Genomic DNA, 21,084 nt, shown 5'->3' on the forward strand with positions numbered 1-21,084 from the left:
CTTCTCCTTCCCTCCCTCTCCTTCTTCCTAGCTCTCTCTTTTTCTCCTGGGCGCGACTTTATTTCGTTCCTTTGTTTGTTGATTTATCTATCTCTGTTATTTCCCCCCGTTACTCCTCAGGGACTCCCCCGCCTGCGCGGCCCGTGAGCTGCGCCTTTAAGAACTCCCCCCCTTCGCTGACGTCAGCGCCACCACCGGCGGGGGCGGCGGGGCCGGGCGCGGAGGGGGCCGGGCGGGACCGGGCGGGGCCGGGCGCGGAGGGCGGGGCCGGGCCGGGCGGGGCCGGGGGCGGGCGGCCCCTGCACTTGTTCCTGCCCCTCCCCGGTATCCAGGGACGCGGAGCCGTTGTTGGGGGGGGGGGGTGCCGGGCGGTGCCGCGCACGCGCAGCGCGGGGCCGTTGGCGCCGCTGCGTGACGTGCCGCGCCGCGCAGGCGCGGAGCGGGGCTGCAGCCGTTGCGGCCGTTGGCGCCGCCATGGTGCGCCTGCACGTGAAGCGCGAAGACCAGAGCCAGTTCCTGCTGGAGGCCGCCGTCAGCGACCGCCTCGCCGACCTGGCGCCGCTCGTGGCGCGCATCTACAACGGCCGGCTCAAGGTGCAGCGCCTCTGCTCAGGTACCGGCCCGCCGCKCGCCGCCGCCGCTGCCCCGCCGGGCCCGGCGGGCGCCCGGCCCCGCTCCGCGCCCCCGCAGGAGCCCCGCGCCGCGCGGAGCTGGGCAGGGGCGCCCGCGAGGCCGCGGCGGAGCCTTCCTGCCCTCAGCTGGAGTGTGGTGCTGCGCAGAGCCGCCCCAAGCCTTGCGCACAGCCCCGCCTTCCTCTTTTTTATACCTATAGTATCCGTTAGGTTCTTAGTGGAGGTGCGCCCTGTGGGCCATGTGGCTCTCATGGGGTTCAGTACATGGCTGAGAAGTCACCTGCTGCAGGACATCCTGGGCACCGTGGCTGTGTAAACCTTTTGGGAGGGGAAATGTGGCCGTTGTGTGAAACAAATTCAGGTGTTGCCCTTGGGTGCTAGGCAGCCGTTGTCAGTGGTGCTACCTGCTGGACGTGTCTAAATTGCTGTTTCAGTGCCCGTCAGGAGCTTTCCAAGACTCCATCCCTCGTCTTCCCACAGACCAGGCTTTTGATCTGCCCTGCGGATCGCTCTGGGAATGCGTAACCTGTATGGCCATCAGAGGAGGCTCTCCTGAGGCGTGCAGTCCATCCGCACCTCGTGTCCTCCAGCCACTCACACATATTCAGGGCGTGAGACTAGACCCAGGGCTAATCTGCAAGGAAACACTAGAATATGAGCTCTTTATTTCATGCTGGTTGTGAYTGACCCCTTGGCTCTGATTTGCTGCTGAGGAAGCTGCAGCTCGCCTAGATACACGCTCTCCCCACTACGAAGAAATTCCTTACTGCATAACAATAAAATGTTTTTCCATTTAGTAAGAAATTATTGKCCAAAGGTTCTTAGGAAAAGAAATACACGGCCAGCCACAGCTGACTAATTAAGTGCCCCCTAAGAGGAGGTTTTTGGCAACCAAGTATCATCTAGGTTTGCATTCTCTCATTGCTTCGTAGGTCGCTTTGTTTCACACATTAGGTTCTTTCACATGTTACTGCAGTTCACTGATACTGTATATCAGTGCAGATATATAGTCCTTTTTTTTTTTTTCCTAAATCTTTAGAAACTGAAGTTCTGCAATAAATTCTGCCTGCTTCTTTATATTATAATGTTGTTTGTAAATGATACGTTGTCCTAATGTAGATTTCTAAACGTGTGTTCTGAATGCCTTTTAGAGCTGGAAGACCTGGCAGAGCATGGGATTTCCTTGCCTCCTAAGATGCAAGGACTGACAGATGAACAGATAGAAGAACTGAAATTAAAGGATGAATGGGCAGACAAATGTGTGCCTAGTGGTGGAAGTGTCTTTAAAAAGGATGTCATGGGACGCAGGAATGGACATGGTAAATAAGAGCACAGATRCATATTTTTTTTCATGCAGGAAAAATGACGTCTGAGATCGTGAGGAATGAGATAACCATAATTCTCAACCTGAGAATTTTCTCTTCTGACAGAAGAGAAAATAAAGTAAATACTAAATGTACAATTCATATCAGGCCAGCACATTAGGCAACCCATATTTATTTGCTATTATTGTAAAGATGATCCTATAAATAAACCATATTAAAGTAGTAGCTATGTAAGAACACTATTTTCATAGAAGTTCAGCTAACTTATTAGTGAGACTTGAGTATTAAGTCTTGTGTCTTGGACTAGAGCCTGGTATAATGTTGATTTAAAAGCCTAAATAGTATATATTTTTTTCTCTTCAGCACACATGCTAGYTTATGCTGGTTAACTTTGCAGCCATAATATTTGGAAGTAAGCTCCCCAAATAAGCAAATACCAGAAGCAAGGCAGACTGTTTCATCTTAATGTATTCTCACCCGTTTGTATATGCAGGCTCAGCTAACATTTTTCTCTGGAGGCTCAAAGCTGCCTTCAGTGAATTGGTTGTTCCTCTAGTGTTTCTTTTCCTCATTCCCTGAGACTCCGACTCACTGAACTTCCCCCATCTCTCTTATTTCTGCTGGGGGTGTTTCTGCCAAGGGCTTTTGCTGGAGCGCTCGGTACGTGTATCAGGCACYACCGCCAGGCCAGAGTTGGGAGTCGAGGGCCAAGGGCCCGGGAGAGACCACAACTGTTGTCTTGCTCTCAGCATTGTGACCCTRCTTGGTGGGGCCAGGTGCCCTTTAGAGCCGGGCTCCAGGGCAGTTCAATTAAGATGCAGTCTTTGAATAATTCAGTTACGGTCTTAGCCCGGCACGCGTAAACAACTTCATGWGGCTTACTGGGGGGAAAATAACTCTCCCAGCACAAAACACTCTGCAGTCCAGATTTAAGCCCTTGCCGAACTATTTTAAGAACATAAAATGTTAAGTTTTCCTTCCTAATTGCGTTCTCAGAAGTAGTTGAATATCTCTTGTGCATAGTTGTACTGCCAAAACCTGCCTAGGCCAGGCAACTGACAGAAGGGTTTTGTTTCAAAGTTAGGCAGAGCTGTTTAATGCAGGGCCCCCCCAGTAAAAAACGGCAAGCAATAGCATAAAAATAGATCCACTTTTAACTTTTTTTTTTTAATAAAACTTTCCTTTTATACTTGTGCTCTGGCATTTGATTGTTAGTGGATAAAAGTTCCTCACACCAGTGAGGAAYGCCTTTGTGGAAAGATACATGTAATTAATGCCAGGAGAAATGCTAGGTTGCTTTTAAATTAGGAGGCAGTGTGGTAAGGAACTGTGAGACTAGTGAATTTACTGCAGTTTTGTACAAGTGTGTCATTTATAATGTAATTGTGTTTAATTTGCTTAAAGTAGAAAATAACCTGATCAGGTTGTTTGCTGTTATGTTGTGGCACGTGATGTTAATGTGTGGGACACACATCTCTCGTTTTGTAGCTCCAAATGAAAAAATGCAGCAAGTTATAAGAAAGACAATAGAGGAAGCAAAGGCGTTAATCTCTAAGGTAAGTCTTCTGAAGCACCACGTGGTGTGTGAACCTTCTTAAATAAGGGCTATGTAGATGGGCTGTTTGAGGAAAAAATAGACTTTTTAGTGCCAAGGGTAACAGTTTTGAATAATGTCATGAAGTGACATTAATGTAAATAGTGTGATAAAAATGTGACGATCCTGTTAATCATTTTCCTAAGGCTTCTGGCAAGCTGGTTCAACAAGTTAAAGAATTGAGTATTCAGTTCCAAGCAAATGCTGGCAGGCAAGAGCACACTAAATGATTAAATTGCATTTAATTTTATCCACACATTCTTAATTTGCTATTGATGCATTTTTTAAGTSAATGCTTGTCAGATATTCTAGTGAAAAATTAACTACATTCTGTGATATTCCTGGAATCAAATGCCTTTTGCCCATTAATGTCGTTTGCATTTAATATATAGTTAATTGAGGAATGTGTTTTCATCTCTTAGATTGGCCTTGTTTTTGCAAGCACTTGGATGGCTTCTGAGTTTCAATGACATTGTGTGCTTAAAGATTAACATGAGAGGGTGCTCTGATGGGTCTGTGGTCTAAACTATTGAAGTCTATCAAATGCTCAGATATTCTGTGTTGTGTGTCCAATATCCTATCAGTTTTCTCCAGATAGACTTTTTTTTCTTCTTCTGTTGGTTTGTAACTCACCACCTCTTTTGCCAAATGCAGAGAATTTATTACATATAGTTTTATTTACTGAGGAAAGACTATCCCAGGGATTTGGTCTCCACTTTGCAGGTTTGTCTGGTCAAAGCTTACAACTCTATTCCGTGCTATTATTTAGTGTACAGTATTGCTGCACTGAATTGTTTCTGCGTTCACTGCAGAAATTGCTGCAGCTCGCTGGTGAATGAAAAGAAGCGGTAGTTTGTAAAGTGAGTTTGGCAAATCCTGTTGTGTGAGAGCTAGACAAGTGCTCCTGTTGTTGATTGCCACACAAGTAAGTGCCTATGATCCCCTCACTTTGAAAGTTAGCTTTCAAAGCAAAGGTGGCATTTTTATAGTGAAGAAAAGGGAGGAATGCCTATATGCTWGGAAGAAAAAGTGGATCATCTGAAGTTTCAAAACTTATTGTGATTGCCAKTTCAGTAATTTAATAATGTCCACAAGGAGGCAACATTCTCTTGGTCTCTATTTCTTTTATAAACCTCACTATTAAAATATCAGAATTGCTAAATCCACAATTCTTATAGTAATAATAGTCCTCTTCCAGATGCACTTTCTTTTTTCACTATTGCATTTTGGTTTGACATGATCTCAAGTGTGTTTGATCTTAAAGATCTGTTTGTGAGCTGTGCTTTAGTCTTTTGCTCATGTGTGCTCTGTTTTTTTTATCAAAGTCTCAGGTTTGAGGCCTCTCCAGTAGTCCTCACTTGAATTTGACTGTTTTTGTATCCTGTATCGTGAAGCACAAGTACTTGGAGCAAAAGTTTCCCCACCTGTTTTGCACAGTCATACATGCATGTGCTTGAATGTCTGTATTGCACATACATTTTATTCCTACACTTTTTTTTTTTTTTTTTTTTTTTTTTTTTTTGGCCATTGTAAGAAACTTAAGTAGTGGGGGCGGGGCTTGGAGGGAATTTTGATGTATTTAAAAATCAGTCTTCATTGGACGAAATTTGTACTCACTTTTTTTTTTTTTTTTTGTGCAGCTGGTTGATTTTGCTCAAATATCTGGTGAATTTTTGAACCAACTACAAAGCATTTTTTTCTTCATATTCTTTTAAATGTAACATCTTCTCTGCTTGTATTTCAGAAACAAGTTCAGGCCAATGTGTGCCTTAATATGGAGATGGTGAAAGATGCATTGGACCAGCTCCGAGGGGCCGTGATGATTGTGTATCCAATGGGATTGCCTCCACATGATCCAGTTAGGATGGAGCTTGAAGATAAAGAAGACCTGTTGGGAACTCATGTATGTTATATGTGGTTTATATGTGGTGTCTGAGTTAAATTTATGCTGAGCTGTTCTCCATTTTAGCAGTTCAGGTTASGTGTTTTCACATGGATGTTTAATTTTGTTTGACATCTTTGTTAGATTACAAAAAAAAAAGGCATCAATAGCTTATGTAAAAATGAGGTGAATGAAGTTTGTTTTCAAGGTTCCACACAAAAGCAGAGGTAATACAGATACATCTGGCACCCACTTTTTTTCTGTAATGCCAGCACTGAGAATATATTGCCTAATGAGTTTCTCTTGCATCAAGAYTGAATTTCCATTCAATAGAAACATTGAAATGTTTCTATTCAAGAAAGACTTTAAAAAATATATATTTTTAATAATGCAAATGTTTCTTCCCTCTTTCACCTTGTGTATTTGTTCGTCACAGGCTGGACTTGAAGTTATAAAAGAATCAGAAGCACAATTATGGTGGGCAGCGAAGGAATTGAAAGAAACCAAGGTGCTCTCCGAYTATATAGGCAAAAACGAAAAAACAACCATCATTGTCAAGATCCAGAAAGTAGGTGTTGCTGGAAGTTTCCTTTGCGCATCATTCACCCTTGACTATTTAATTCTTCAGGGAAGAATATTGTCAGTAGATGTATAAAGTGAATTAGACYGAGTGTCTTAAAAGAGTAGACCTATTGTAAACTTCTAAATTTAGCAATACTTTTAATATAATAGAAGTATTTCTGTTAGTTCCTTTGCCCATCAGCTCAATACTGTAGTTGTCATTGCTTATTCCATAGCACTTTTATGAAGTGCAGCAGAGCTGTCTGAACGAAGACTGAAAAATAAACTAACTGCAGCCAGTCGAAACCTTGACCAGCTCTCAGTTGCTTCTCGGTATCCAGAGCAGCTGAGCAGACCCGTTAATTCAATCTATGCTGTTTTTCTAATTGTCTTCCTGAGTGCTCGGGAGGGTTTTTTTTTCCCACTCTACCTTTTGGCCTTTAAAAATCAGTTTTAAGGTTTTGTGTATATGAGCTTTCTCAAAACCTGTTTCCACTGAGTTCACCCTGTTCTTGTGTAAATAAGGGCATCCAAGAGGTGCCTTTGTGAGCCTCAGATGCCTCTGAGATACTTCCCTGTAGGCAGGGCTCTTCCAGAGCTGCCGCTCACTTCCAGGGCAGGGAGAGCTGCTCTGCCACCGCAGGAGGGGGAGTCCTTGAGGCCGAATGCAGAGGCTTACGAGTTTGTCGCTCAGCAGGGAGAGCTGCTTTCTCCTTCCAGTCAGGGGGACTGAAAGCTGGTGGGACTGCACAGCAGCCACCCAAATACAGGCGCCCTGGAAAGCCCTCTTGCAGTTTAATTGCTTATGGTCCCCTTCAGAGAATKCCAAGCAGACAGAGTTTCCCTGCTGCTGCTGCTTTTCTGGTGATGGATGCCTGCATTCTTGGGTTGGAGAGAGAGTTGAGACCACCTTGAACCCTTTTTGTTCCCGAAAGGATTCATCATCCCTATTTAAACTGTTCTGTTTGCCATTGCTGACAATAGGTGTCGTCAGCTATTTTCTGCTGTGTGCATCATTTCTTCCATGAGGACAGTTGCCTTGGGGGGGGGGGGGGAGAAACCAACAAAAACCTTCCTTTATTTGTAGTAACTTACACTGTTTTGTGCCTGTCTCCTTCCTGGCTTTACAAAGCCTTATGCCATCTAGTGTACATATTAGCAGAGAAGTTAAAGATGGATGAGCCCATCAGGAGACAGCTGGAGCGMTTGTAAAGGTGAGAGATTTGCTGCGCCTTTCAGAGCAGAAGTTTAAGTAAAACAGGCTAAAGAATCCTCTGTGCTGCCCCTGTTGCTGTCCACACAACTAACAGAACAACTGAGATGCTAAGATGAAAGATTAATTCTCACTTGAATGCAGCATTTTCATTTTCCTGTCCTGCAGGACGAGTTAGGYTTGAGATGTTTTGTTGTCTCAAGAAGGATTTTTCTGTCTTTGCATAGCAGCTTCTCCTGTTCTTGCTTGTGTTACTGTTGCCATCACCAGTGAAGTTTGCTGCTTCCCTTTCAGAAGGGGCAAGGGGCTCCGGGACGTGAGCCTGTGATCAGTCACGAGGAGCAGAAACAGCTGATGCTGTACTACTACAAAAAGCAGGAGGAGTTCAAGGTAAGGTGCCTTCCTGCTGCGCCGCGGTCGGCTTTGGCGGCCGTCGAGTGCCCCTTCCTTCATCGCCGACCTCTTCGCCTGTTCACAGAAACTAGAAGAGGATGAGGACGACTCCTTTCTGAACGCCGAGTGGGCTGATAGCCAAGCTTTGAAAAGGCAATTTCATGGTGTGAAAGACATCAAATGGGGGCCGAGATGAAGCTCTGCAAACACATGAGTTTTTTTGTCTTTAAGCTGCTTGATTGATGCACTTGTTTGCAAGGAGGAGCTGTGTTAGTGCAGGGCAGAGCCTTCGGACTGAAGCTGAAATCTCCTGTCCTGGCAGACGTCTGTTTCAGGACAAGGTTTTTCAATTTACACAGTTTACACTTCGGTAACTCTCGCTACACCTGTGTCTGGAGGAAAAAAAAAAAGAAAAAAGAAATCAACCCTGTTATAGAGTTCTTTGTTTTTATTAGAAACTTGTAATTTTAATATTGAAATATTAAACTATTTCCTAATTAATATATCTAATAAATATGCACTAGAATGTTGACTGCTGTTCCGAGTGGTATTTATACTTTCTCGACTCTTGTTTTCCCTTCGGGCAGTATGGTCTTTTGAAGTTAGTTTTTCATAAGAATCAGTTTTCCCTGGCTAATTCAGTGCAAATTCAGTGTTTTTATCTTCTTGCTTGTATTTAAACGTAGCTAGTTTTAAATCATCATYTTTAAATGAATTAAGTCTTAACAGTTGTTTAAACAAAGTATTTTGTGCAAGTTTTAATGAATATCTTCCTAGGATACCTTTATTCTTTGGATTTAGTTTCCTTTGACGTTGCAGAGCAACCTGCTAAGCTCAGCCAGTGGAACAAGCTATTAGTGGTGATGCTTTTACAGAGTGACAGAAACCTTTTTACAAAAGCGAGCATCACTTGCAAAGGGATTGCAGAGTGGAAACAAGGGCAAGATCTTCAACACCAAAGTACTTCTAACATTGTAATTGGATTAGAAGTATTTTGTTTATAATGAATTGGCATTTTAAACAGGGCAGAAAATTAGTTTATTACAGTGTGTTTCCACAGTGTATTACAGTGTGCTGTTTTCAATAAATGTTTAATGTTTAGGATTGAGCTAACTTCTTTTTGAGGGCATCACGTATCAGTTCCGAGTTGAGGACTAACCAAGGCAGTTCCAGTAGACTCGAAGCAGGGGCTGCCCTAGGTTTTTTTGAAGGGAGGGTTCTCATTTGGGGTTGCTTTACGAGGAAGTGAGCGTTGATGGAACATTGATCTCTAAGAGCAGGTTCGCCGGGCTTTGCCCACGCTGACGCCCGGGACGGGCTGTTCCTCTGGCGGGTGGGTGAGTGTGGCCAGCAGCAGCAGCAGCGCGAGGGCCTCCTTCCCAGCCCGGGGCAGGTCCCCGGGGCCGCCGGGAAGCTGGAAACAGACCATTTCGTGATTTCCTTGGCATTGCAATCCACAGGGGAAGGCGAAAGCTTTTGATGCGTAGCTGCAGTTGGCGGCAGTCACAGAAATCACGCTGAGGCTGTGACTGTCCCAGCTCTGCTTGCGAAGCCCCCAGAAAGCCTGGCCCCAGCACGCGGGCCGTCCGGCCGGGGCCGTCCTGCYGTCTGCCCCTTCCTTCCCTCCGAGCTGGCAGGCCCTGCTCCCTTGGCTTCACGTGTGGCTATTGACCGAGAGCCTAAACTTCAGAAATGATTCTGCCTGGAGAGTGGTTTTTTCCTGTTTGGGTAGTGGTTTGTATATATGTTTAGTTACATATGTTTCTATATAAATATGCCTGTGTATATATACTTTGAAAATCAAAAGACTGTACTTGTAGMTGAATAATTTAGGGTTGTTGCAGATTTGTTTTTTTCCCCTCTTCTAATGAAGTTGTAGGATATTTATGTGGTTTTGGCAGCTCCAAAAAAACGCAGSCTTGTTTATAATCTTCCCAAGCCCGTAGTTTAGAAGCCTGCGCTGCTTCTTATCCAGCAGGGAGTTCTCATGTGGAGGTTCCTAYGCTCGCTTCCTCCAGCATCACTTCTGTTTCCTGCACTCCTTGCGGCAGCTCTTGCCAAATCTCAGCCTTTTTCCCTACGAGAAGCCAGCTGAGGACAGGGGGCAGTGCCAGGTGTTTGTCCTGCCACCCCGGCCCCTCTCCCTGTGCCGGGAATGAGCTCCTTTGCGGAGCTGCCGCCTGGCAGCGGGGCAGCCCCTCGGCCTGTGGAGCCTCCTGCGCAGCTGGCCGCCGTCATCCCAGCCCATGGAGTTACAGGGTGACCTTTCCTCGGGTGGTTATTTACCATCATTTATGGACTCCRGAACATGCTCCTGGAGTGGGTAGCTCTCTGCCTGCTTCTCTTAGCTTGAAAAGTAACTTTCTGTGTGTGGGGGGGGGGACTTCGTCATAACTGCATTAGTTATTAGATTAGTAGCCTTGGCAGGAAGTAACCCAGATGTTTTGGATCAGTTATAACGACCGCCGGAAAGTATCAAGCCGAATCCCCCTCACAACTAAAGCTTTCCTTTTGAATTAATACTATTCTGCAGAGTTTGTTCCGCGGGCTCCCAGGCCTGTAAATAACTGAAGTCATTTTTGGCTGTTGGCCATTTAATGTCCTTGGTAGCTGCTCCGCCGGCGGAGGAGACGGAATGGAAACGGCGTGCGCCGAGGTGCCGCCGCTGCTCCCCGCGTTACAGCCCTGGGACCCGCCTGCAGCTGCAAGCAACGAGCGCGCCTGGCAAACCCATCAAAGGAGCCCGGAGTTTTATTACGTTTCTGAGGCTTGCCGGGAGTTGTTTCTGTGAAAAAGATACGTTTAATTGCCACCCTATAAAAGACGGAGGCGGGAATTAGGAGCCTTTGATTCTGAGGTTTATCGTGTTGCCGTTTCCTGAAAGGTGAAGAAAAAGTGAGCATCGAAAATAACTGTCAGAGCAGAAGCTGCTGACCCTGATTAACCGCGTTAGCCGAGGAAAAGAAATCCGGAGTATCCGTGTTCCTTGGGGTCCTCACAGCAATGGGGGCAACTGCAGAGCTGCTGCCTTCGGTTGCTCTGCTGAAGCTAGAATGAACTTTCCTGGAAAAAGATGAAAAGACCAGAACAAAGCCCAGGCCTCCAGATACGTTAATATCTCCTCTAAAGAAGTTGAGAATGGAGAGAGCAAACCTACGTGTAGTGCTCGTAACTTGTGAAGGCACCTTATCTTCCAAACTGTTTATTCCTGCAAGTTTGATAGCTAACATGCCCTTCTGGAGGGGGGAAAATGCGTTTCCTATCAAAGGGCACGTACCAGGGAACGCTGCCGCGATGTTTATTTTGTGGCCGTATCGCCCTTCCGATGAATGGACATTTATACGGCGTTGGCACTGAAACGGCAGCCTGCAACGTGCTGCAGAGGGCCCGGGGAAAGGCAGGTTTCGGCGTGAGCCGGAGCGAGAGAGGGCAGCTCTTGCGCTGGGTGGGCAGCCCCGGGAGCGGCCTGTGGCCGGGGTGCCCCTTGTGGGCTCCGTTCCTCRTCCTGTGCTCCGGAGGGTGCTCCGCAAGCGCGCCGCCTTCGGGCCCGCTCCCGCCCGCCGCTTGGCCTGGCTTCTGCAGACGTAGTCTCCTGTTTGAACTCACTGCGAGAACGCAACGCACAAAAACAGCTCGGAAACTGGAATTTGGCTCTTGCGCTGGAAAGTCTTACAGTAGGGTGCCTCTGATCCRTGCAGGACATCTTTAAAATGCTGCAGTTGCGTTTTGTTGTTGTTATTTTCCTTTACTTTCCCGCTGTTGCCCACTTTGCCCAGCAAACAGCTGTTTTTCCTGATGCCATAAAGGCAGCGGGTTCTGCTCCATCCCGTCAGGAGAGAGGGGCTGGAGCGGGTGGCCTGGCTGCAGGCTGCCAGTGCGGGAGGAGGAGGAGCGGGACCAGGAGCACAGGGAGCTGCCGCGTTGCACATGGCTGGCGTCTCGCCTGCCTGCAATCCCTACTCCTGCTCAGCCCCGATCCCTGCAGGAGCTGAGCAGCTTTGGGGCATCCATCACTGCCTTGCAGCTCCTGTGGGGCTGGGAAGGACAAGGACCTCTTGCCATGGCCAGCAGCAGGATCTTCCACCCAGGAGAGGTCGGTGTGAGGGACCTCCTGGTTCTGTGCCTTCCGGGATGGTAGTCATGGAAAAGACGTTGGCCTGAGGGCTCCAAGGATGATGTTTCTCTGGGTAGCCGTGCTGCATCACTGAGTCACAGCATGACTGATATTGGAAGCAACTTCTGGAGATCATCTCCTCCAACCCCTCTGCACAAGCAGGGTCACCTACAGCATGTTGCAGAGGATCACATCCAGGTGGGAGAACATGTGCAGAGAAGGAGGCTGCACAACCTCGCTCGGCAGCCTGTTCCAGGGCTCTGTCAACCACACCATCAAGAAGTTTTTCCTCATATTCAGACAGAACTTCCTGTGCTTCAATTTATGGCTGTTGCCTCTTGTCCTATCCACCGAATAGCACCTGTCTTCATCCTCTTGACACCCTCCCTTAAGGTATTTCTACACTTTGGTAACACCCTCCGCCAGCCGTCTCCTGTTTAGGCCRAGCAGTCCCACATCACTCAGCCTTTCCTCATAGGAGAGACACTCCAGCCCTCTGCTCATCTTTGTAGCCCTACCCTGGACTTCCTCCAGTAGCTCCRTGTCCCTCCTRTTCTGGGGAGCCCAGCACTGGACACAGCGCTCCAGGGGTGGCCTCGCCAGGGAGGCTGAGTAGAGGACAGGATCACCTGTCTTGATCTGCTGGCACCTCTCTGCCTSACACACCCCGGGATACCTTTGGTCCTCTTGGCCACAAGGGCACGTTGCTGGCTCGTGATACACTTGTTGTTCACCAGCACCCCCAGGCCCTTCCCCACAGAGCTGCTCTCCATCAGGTCAGCTGACRCTTGCTCTGTCCCTTTATCTATTGATTAAAAAGTTGAACAAGACTGGACCTGTACAGACTACTGGCCTCCAGCTAGACTCAGCACTGCTGCTCTCAACACTCTGGTCTCTGCGATCCAGCCAGTTCTCAGTCTACCTCACTGTCCATTCATCTACCCCACACTTCCCGAGCTTGCCTGTGAAGATGTTATGGGAGACAGTGTCAAAAGCCTTGCCGAAGTCAAGGCAGACACCATCTACCATTCTCTCTGCATCCACCCAGCCAGTCATTCTGTCAATAAGGCTAGCAGCTTGGTTAAGCATTATTTCCCCTTGGTGAATGCATGCTGATGAGCCCTGATCACCTTCTTGTCCTCCACATGCTTAGAGATGGCATTTGGGATAAGGTATCGATCACTTTTCCAGGGACGGAGATGAGGCTTGCAGGCCTGTATTTGCCTGGGTCCTCTTTCTTGTCCATTTTGAAGACTGAATTGACACTGGCATTCTTCTTGCCCTGTTCTCCATGACCTATCAAAGGTGAAGGAGAGTAGCCCAGCAATAACATCTGTGAGCTTCCTCAGCACTCAAAAGTGCATCCCATTTAGAGWCCATGGATTTGCAAGTGTCAAGTGATGGTCTCTTTCCCGATCCTTCTTGACTAAGGACAATTTTTCCTTTCTTCAAACTTGCTCTCTTGTTTCCAGGCATTGCTGAGCGTTGACCTCAGCACCAGAGGCCTGTGATCAGAGCCTGTGACCATGAGGCTACTTGCAGCTTCCAGCAGAAGGCCTCATTGACTTCCTCTTCCCGATCATATCGCCTGTAGTAAGCACCCACAACAGCGTCTCCCATGTTAGCCTGCCCTTCAGTCCRTACCCATAAACTCAGTCTTTATCCACCACGAGAGCTCCACGCATTCCAGCTCCTCTCTCACAAAAAGAGCAACTCCACCACCTCGCCTCCCAGGCCTCTCTTTCCCAAAAGGCACGTAGCCATCCACGGCAGCATGCCAGTGATGCAAATTATCCTACCAGGGCTCTCTAATTGCAATGAGATCATGGCCCTGCGACCACACACAGATCTCTCATTCTTCCCGCCTGCTCCCCGTGCTGTGTGTGTTGGTGCACAGGCGTCTCATGGAGGTAGTTGAGTGAGCAGGTTTCCCTGGAGGAGTGCAGAGGACCCTCCATAACCCTGTCTCGTGCGCTCTTCCCCAGTCGCATGCACTCTCCAAGGRGATCCCAGTTTGAGCCACATTAGGCTGGCTGCCCTGTCTCTATAACTCTCCCCTTCCCTGTCTCGCCTAGTTTAAAGCCCTCCTTACCAGGCTGTCCAATCTACTGGCAGATATGCATGCCCCGCTTAGTGAGGTGGATCCCATCTCTCCCCATCACTTGCTAAGCTTCAAACAGGGTCCCATGGTCATAGAAACCAAAACCCTGTTGCCAACCCCACCGGTGCAGCCAATTGTTAATTTTGGGAAATCCACCTACTCTTTTCTCATCCCTCCCTGTCACTGGCAGGATTGAGGAGAAAACAACCTGGGCTCCCAGACCTCCCACCACAATCCCCAGAGCTCTGAAACCCCGGTGGTGGTTTCCATTTTGCTCCTGGTATCATTAACACCCACATGGAGGAGCAGCAGAGCATGATAGTCTGAGGTCTGGACAGCCTTGGCTGTCTTTGTATGACATCTCATATCCGAGCCCCTGGCAGACAACAAATCTCTCTGGACAAGGGGTCAGGCGGTGGATTGGGGCCTCCAGGGGGTGACAGAAGAGGCCTGGGGCGTCAGCAGAGACCCCGAATCTCCGAGTACACACGTGTGTGTGTGTGTGTGTGTGTGTGTGTGTGTGTGTGTGTGTGTGCGTGCGCGCACACCGGGAGGTGCTACGGGACCTTCTGCAGGAACTACCTGCCAGCCAGGCTCAAGGACGGGGCTTGTCCCCGCAGCGCGCTGCAGTGGGTACGTACTGTACAGCAGCTAAAACCATTCTGCATTTAGGATGAGGAAGTTTAGAGCAAAAATAGGAAATTTGGCACTTCCTTAAGGAAAAAAAACAAAAAGGGACAACTATTATTTTATTCCAAGGATTATGTTTATGAGAGCAGCTCTCAATAAAGGCTGAGTAGTAAAGCCAAGTATGATTACATATCATTAATGTTGCAGTTGCATGATGTGTAGGGTTCCCCCTGCAAGTAGCCAGCAGAGAGCTGCAGGTCCTGTCGCTGTGGGTACCGCTGTGTCAATGCAGTGGTGTTTCCTACCCCCTAGTCTGTTTCTTGCTTGGGCAAGAGTTGGTGCAGTTCAAGGGTTCAATCCATAATTTTCCATAGTACAGTGATCAGTCAGGATTCTGGAGCAGTGTTTCTTCCTGCCTCAACAACGCCCTGCTGTCTCATTCAGAAAAGGACATTTAACGTCTTTCCTGACAAGGGTTCTTTTCTTTTTTTTTTAGAAATTCCATTTTAAGTTTTTGCTAGGGACGGATGGAACGGTAATGAGCTTGCAATGTGATCAAAAGGCTGCAGTTATTGTAACTCCAATCCCTGTCTTTCAATTGTGATCAGAGCTAGTGATAGAATCATAAAGTAATTTAATTTGCAAGGATGTCTTGAGGTCTTCTGGTCTTTCTACACAYACAAGGCAGGGCACAGCTCTCAATTAGACCCAACTTCAAAATTAGATCAGGTTGTTCAGTGTCCTGATTTCAAAAAGTAGGCAAACAAACAAAACCAGTTAACAGTTCTCTTGTCATTGGACATAACAAAATTTTATATGGATTTTTATCTCACCACTGATTGATCCTAGAAGAAAGCCTTGAGCTCCAGGCGAAGCTTTCAAGTCATTTCACTAYCCTGGGAAGAGAATGAATGGGAATTGCGATGACGTCTTCAAGGGACCTACCTTAGGTCTGGTGTRCTCTTAATACTCAGAGAGAGGTATATTAGTCGTTCGGATGTTAATCACTATGATATACAGATACTTAYATATCTCTAAAAATATATGGGTGGCTGCTGAGTTCAAAGTATGTTGCTAACCGACAGATGGGCTCCTGTGGAAGCAGATCTGGAAAATGCTGCATGCTGCTGTGTGCAAGTGCAGCAGACCTGGGCTGCAGGGGTTGGCAGGGTCTCCATGTTGTTTCTTGCTCCCAAGCTGGAATTCAACCTTCTGGCACCCCAACTTGTGTATTCTTCTGTATGAAAACAAACAGATCTCACTGCTGCCTCAACAGGGCCTTTGCAGGGCTCTGTTCAAAATTTCCTGGCATAACCTGATTACTGCAGCAAGGTCTAAAATAGGGGAGTTTTGAACTGGGTAGATGGAATAAATCTGGTGTTAAATCTCATTTTTAAAAATTCTAAATATTCATATGAACAGAGCAGCATCTGGGAACAAGATGAACCTCTCCCTAAACGATGGCTCTCCCCATTAGATTTGGGAGGTGTACAGAAAGAATGAATTAGCAGCCTGAACTCAAGAGCAGAAACAATTCCCTGAAGGGAATAGTTGTGGAGTGAATCCTGACTGATTGTGCTGAGCAAAACCGGCCAAGTTACTTCTGATGTCTCRTGACATGGTCTTGTCACCAAGATTGAAGAGGCATTTAAACAGCGTGCATTACTGAGCTCATTTTTTCTCCCCATAGTTCTCCAGGAGCTGTGAAATTCTGTATATTGGGAAACAGGTTCTCCAAAGGAGCTKCTGAAATGCCTTCACTGCCGAACAGCCGCCTGTGCCTGTTTCCAAAAGACAATGCTTCCCTTTCTAACAGCAAATCATCTGTGTGCTTTATAGTCACAGAATCGCAGGATGGTTGAGGTTGGAAGGGACCTCTAGAGATCATCCAGTCCAACCCCTCCTGCTCCAGCAGGGACACCCAGAGCACAGGGCGGCATCCAGGCAGGTTTGGAAGATCTCCAGAGAAGGAGACTCCACAGCCTCCCTGGGCAGCCTGTGCCAGGGCTCTGGCACCCTCACAGTGAAGAAGTTCCTCCTCACATGGAGATGGAACTGCCTGTTTCAACTTGTACCCATTGTCCCTTGTCCTATCACTGGACACCACTGAGAAGAGTTTGGCCCCTTCCTCCCTACACTCTCCCCTCAGGTGTCTGTACATGTTGGTAAGTTCCCCTCTCAAACTTCTCTTCTTCAGGCTAAACAGGCCCACTTCACTCAGTCTTTCCTTGTACGAGAGTCCTTTTGGTGTCTTTAGCATTTCTATGTGGTAGAAAAATACCCGAATTTTAGTAGCAGGGAACAGAGTTGCCAGGTCATGAAAGGGTTCCTCATGGTAGCCTCATCTTGTGKCACCTGCCCTCTGGATGTCTTGAACAGGGCTGGCTAATCACAAGGCATTGGTGTCCAGCACTGCCAGGGTGTCTTGAGTATCCTCTCCCTCAGAGCTGATCCACCTGCACAGCCACCTCATGACCTCCCTTCAGCCTCTCTCCCCCTCCAAATGCCCAGCATGGCCTTGACAAGGAAAATAGTGCTCCCATTTTGAGATGCCCATAATGCCACAGGGATGATGTGCAGGACATTACCCATACAGACAGCAACTCTTTGGGCAGATACTCTTTCAAATCTGAGCTGGAAAGCACGCAAGGAGGTCCTCAGCCATGCAGGCTGTACTCAAGGCTAGACTTGGCCATGTTAGTAAAGGCACAAAGATTGATGGGTGTCTTAGTACCCAACGTGTGGTGTCCACACCGCAGGCTGTGGCCGCTGCCTTGACTCTATGTTTGACGAGCTGGCCCCTTGGCTACAGAGATCCATAGGGAAAGACAGGGCTGGTCAGCAAGCAGGATCGGGCTGCGCTGAGCGGAGGGGACCGCAGGGTGCTGCCAATGGGGCAACAGGGGCTTAGGGACCGGTGCACTAGCGCTAGCAGAGGGCTGCAGCTTTGAACGAACTGTGTGAGGTGCGTGAGGTGCATCCCCACTGCCCTCAAGCTGCCCTGCTTTGGTACGAGCTGCCTGGGGCACCTTGCTCTTCCCATAAGGAAAAGCAAGGCTGGCAGGAGATTATGGAGTGGCTGGCAACTGGGGAGTCTTCGTCATCTGGAAGGGACATCAGTATTTCTGGATGGATTGCRGGGAAAATGGATGATTTGCATGGATGAAGTGAAGGAAACAACAGGGCAAGGCCCATCAGTTGATCATACGAATATTACTTAGGCTCAGGGCAGTGAAAGTTTACTGGAAGAGTCAAATCCTCAATTTTATGAAGATGTCCTCAGGCCCCAGGCCTCATGAAACCCCAGAAGGGGCTATAGATAAGGAATGAGGCTAGACAATACACAGATTTTACTGAGGAAAAACATTAACATCTGGCAAAATATCCTGGGACAGAGACCTGCCAAAAACAGACAGGCTGTCGAGGAAGTCTGTGGGTCCGTGACCCATGAGGAGAAAGGGGTTTCAGCCAGACTTGGGGCGGCCTCTCTGAGTGCTGTGGGCCAACGCAGGGTCCAAGCCCAGGGAGAAGGGACTTGGTTTCCTGGCCCGTACGCAGAGCTGTGCTGGTGGCTGCGATGGCTAACGGTCAACACACCGTTGTTCATTAACCTGATCAGTTAATAGGGGTTATTGTTGGCTTCAACTTGGGTCCTCACTGCCCCACCCCAGCCGGGCAGACAAGAGAATCTGGCATCTCTCACCCTTAAGTCAGTGGTGAATTCTTTTGAAACCAAACCCTCCTCAGCACCATCCTGCAGAGGCCCAGACTAGGAAAACTTCCTATACCAAGCGGGACGAGTCGATCCCTGTGGGAGCTTTTCTTTCCCCGTGTCTCTGTCGTGCTACGTGTCTCACGCAGCTCTGGCAGCACCGGGAGAAGCTTCCCAGGTCACAGGTGATCTAAGCTTGTCATATGTCTCYGCACTCGCCTTCCTTCCCCTTGCAGTGCACTTACCGGGGCTGAGATTTTTTCCAGTTGCGCATGGGATTTTGGCTTAGTCATTCCAGCAAGTCCTCTTCCTCTTTTTGAAGTTTTCCCAAGGTTTGCTTTGACTTTGCATCCGTAGGAAATGACAAGTCATATCACTTTTTTTTTTTTCTCTTTCAAAGCCTTTCATACTACTTTGCCCTACTAGAGGCCTGGGGTCTGAGCGGGAAGGCACAGTGAACTCACCAAGTATTACCAATAGGAAGTGACACTTTTCCTCCTTTTGTTCAGTGATTTCCCTATGGACTGCAGTTAAAATATTGGAGACATTTTATTTAAAGGCAGGAAGGTCGTGTTTTCAGCTTAGATAAATTTCTGATTTTCTATCCGACTGAGCTAAGCCAAACCTAATYAATCTGAATGAATTGCAAGTTCATTTCAAGTGTTCAAGTTCAGAGATTGTGAACATAAAAAAGAAAGTGAATATAGCCTTAAATTAAGTGTTGCCTCTAAATATGCCTTAATATCAGCAAAATAAGCACAATTAGAAAATATGCTCCTAGTATACGTCAACTTTTAAAGTCTTTGACAGAAACAGTCCATTTTATCAGCACTTGTGGTTCACGGAGTTCCCCGCATCAGCAGCAGAATAGCAGCAAATGTGTGAGGCCAAGACCTTCTGAGGGCCGACTGCTGATCTCTGCCCTAACACTAAGATGCTGAAGGTCGCCGTGATTGCAGCCTGCATTTTTCCCACATGCCCATTCCTCAGCGGTGCTTATCTGGTGAGTGGATTCTTTAAAAAAATAAAAGAAGCTGCAAAAAAATCTGTGAAATACTGTGAAATCTCTCCATACACTAAGGAGCCCCTGACCTCAGSTACGTGTATATTTTAAACAGCAAGATCGGTGCTAAATAAACTCTCTCTTTAATCTTGTATGGGATGGATTGGGACAGACCTGGAGGGATAGTCAGCTCAAATACATGCACTCCCAGAGTCACAACATGCCATGACACGGGCTGGCTTTCACCTGCGTTTCATGCAGAAGGAAAGTGTAGGACGGAAGGTGTGTTGTGTGTGCTCAGTTTTATTTTCCTGCTCATTCTATTAATAATACTCCTACTTCTGTGAAATTTCTAGGGCACCTTCCCATGTAACTTATGAGCTACAGCATCCTAAATAGTTAAAAAAGTGTAACACGCTAATACAGCTGCTTCATCATGTTATGCTTAAATATTTTTCTTAAATATTTATTTCTTAAATAYGTTAGTACTCCTTACCCTGCATTCTGGCAATTAACCTGAAGTTACAGTGAAAAAACAATCCATATCATAAATGGAAACCTACGAAAGCTTGCAAAAGCTTCTTCACAGAATGATATATAGACACTCATGAGCTTGAAATTCTCCTTTTATTGCATATATTTCTTTTTACTTTACAAATAATTATATGTACTGATACAAATGTTCCTTCACAGAAGGTACATTTTTTAAAAAATAAAAAGGGCCAGGGCGTCATCCAAAATAAGCCATTTATTGTTCATTAATATAAAATGTATTCATATTCCTAGGAGGCGTCATATCCAGACCGCTGTTCATCCAGATTTCTTGTATGATCTGCTCTCTGCGCTCTATCCTCTCAGCGAGGTCTGCGGCGTCTGATGAATTATAACCTGAGTAAGAAGGTCTATAAAGTCCCGCTAGCTCATTCGGAGAGTCTGAGTCGGAGGAATCCTCCTCCTCCTCCTCCTCCTCCTCTTCCTCATTCTCACTGCTCTCGTATGCTCCGCCACTTTCCGGCACTAAGTGATTTTTCTTTCCGAGCAATTTCTGGAAGTCATTAGAGCATGACACACGGATCACCAAAGCGCACAGCGTGAGGATTAAACCCACACAAACACTGGACACAAACAGGAGAGCGGCTCTTTCAGGGTGATCTGAAATTAGAAATCCAGTGCTCAAGCACTTTGCAAACTCCGCCAAACTCCAGCTCCAAAGAAGTCTTGTGCAAAGGGCGCTGCATGAGGTTCCTGCTGCGCTGGGGGGGTTTGGGGGTGTGGGGGAGGACCCGTATTTTGCCATGCACAGAAGCCCCTGGAAACCGAGCGCTGCCTCCTCTTTCTTTGAATGACCGTGAGAGCAGCCCAGCCTGACAGAGCATCACACAGTAACAGCTCTGCTCCGTTCTTGCCTCAGCAGTTTGCTGGCAGCCTTAGCCACCTACCAGGAAGATACCGCCTTTTTCCAGCCACGCTGCCAAAGTGGGTCTTACCCGCGTGCATGGAGGGCATGGGAAGGGAATATTTATGCTCCGAGGGGCCACAGCAGCATCTCCAGGCCAGGGCGCAGAGGGGGTGTTTTTAGCTCTTTTGCACTAGAGTGACAGGAGATGCAGAGCTGGGACGGGACGTTCCTGACGGGACGTGAAACCCAAGCCAGGGAGCTGCTCGAAACCCAAGCCAGGGAGCAGCTCGGGCTGCTCAGGAGAGGCGGCAGGTCACGGAGCGGAGCGAGGGGCTGCAGGCGGCATCGCGCAGGGCAGCGGGCCCTGCTCTTCCCTCGCGGAGCAGGGAGCTCTGCTCCGGCACCCTCCTCCACGGCAGCTTGTGCTCGCTCCTCATAGTCACAGGGAACTCTCCTGCGCTCTCCAAGATCTGGTCATCACCCATTTATCAGCCGAAACAGAGTTTTTTAGTGTTGCTAAGTCAC

The 21,084-nt window shown here is 47.6% G+C and overlaps 2 protein-coding genes across 2 annotated transcripts in view; one reads left to right on the forward strand and one right to left on the reverse strand.

Annotated features, from left to right (window-relative positions):
- Positions 1-469: 469 nt before the first annotated feature.
- On the forward strand, positions 470-7,943 carry LOC112952148 (cilia- and flagella-associated protein 298-like). The gene is made up of 7 exons (XM_026044956.1): positions 470-613; positions 1,784-1,951; positions 3,446-3,513; positions 5,296-5,454; positions 5,870-6,001; positions 7,502-7,597; positions 7,686-7,943. Exons 1-7 carry the CDS (start codon positions 475-477, stop codon positions 7,794-7,796), a joined length of 873 nt encoding a protein of 290 aa, XP_025900741.1. The 5' UTR covers positions 470-474; the 3' UTR covers positions 7,797-7,943.
- An 11,916-nt stretch (positions 7,944-19,859) lies between these two features.
- EVA1C (eva-1 homolog C) overlaps positions 19,860-21,084 on the reverse strand; it is a 34,730-nt gene continuing 33,505 nt past the window's right edge. The window contains exon 8 of the mRNA XM_026044959.1: positions 19,860-20,312. Within this exon, the coding sequence (XP_025900744.1) occupies positions 19,909-20,312 (404 nt within the window). The 3' untranslated portion in view covers positions 19,860-19,908. The remainder of the gene's footprint in view (positions 20,313-21,084) is intronic.

Source organism: Nothoprocta perdicaria, unplaced genomic scaffold (assembly GCF_003342845.1).
Source record: "Nothoprocta perdicaria isolate Ctin4 unplaced genomic scaffold, notPer1 scaffold_391, whole genome shotgun sequence".
Lineage (NCBI taxonomy): Eukaryota > Metazoa > Chordata > Aves > Tinamiformes > Tinamidae > Nothoprocta > Nothoprocta perdicaria.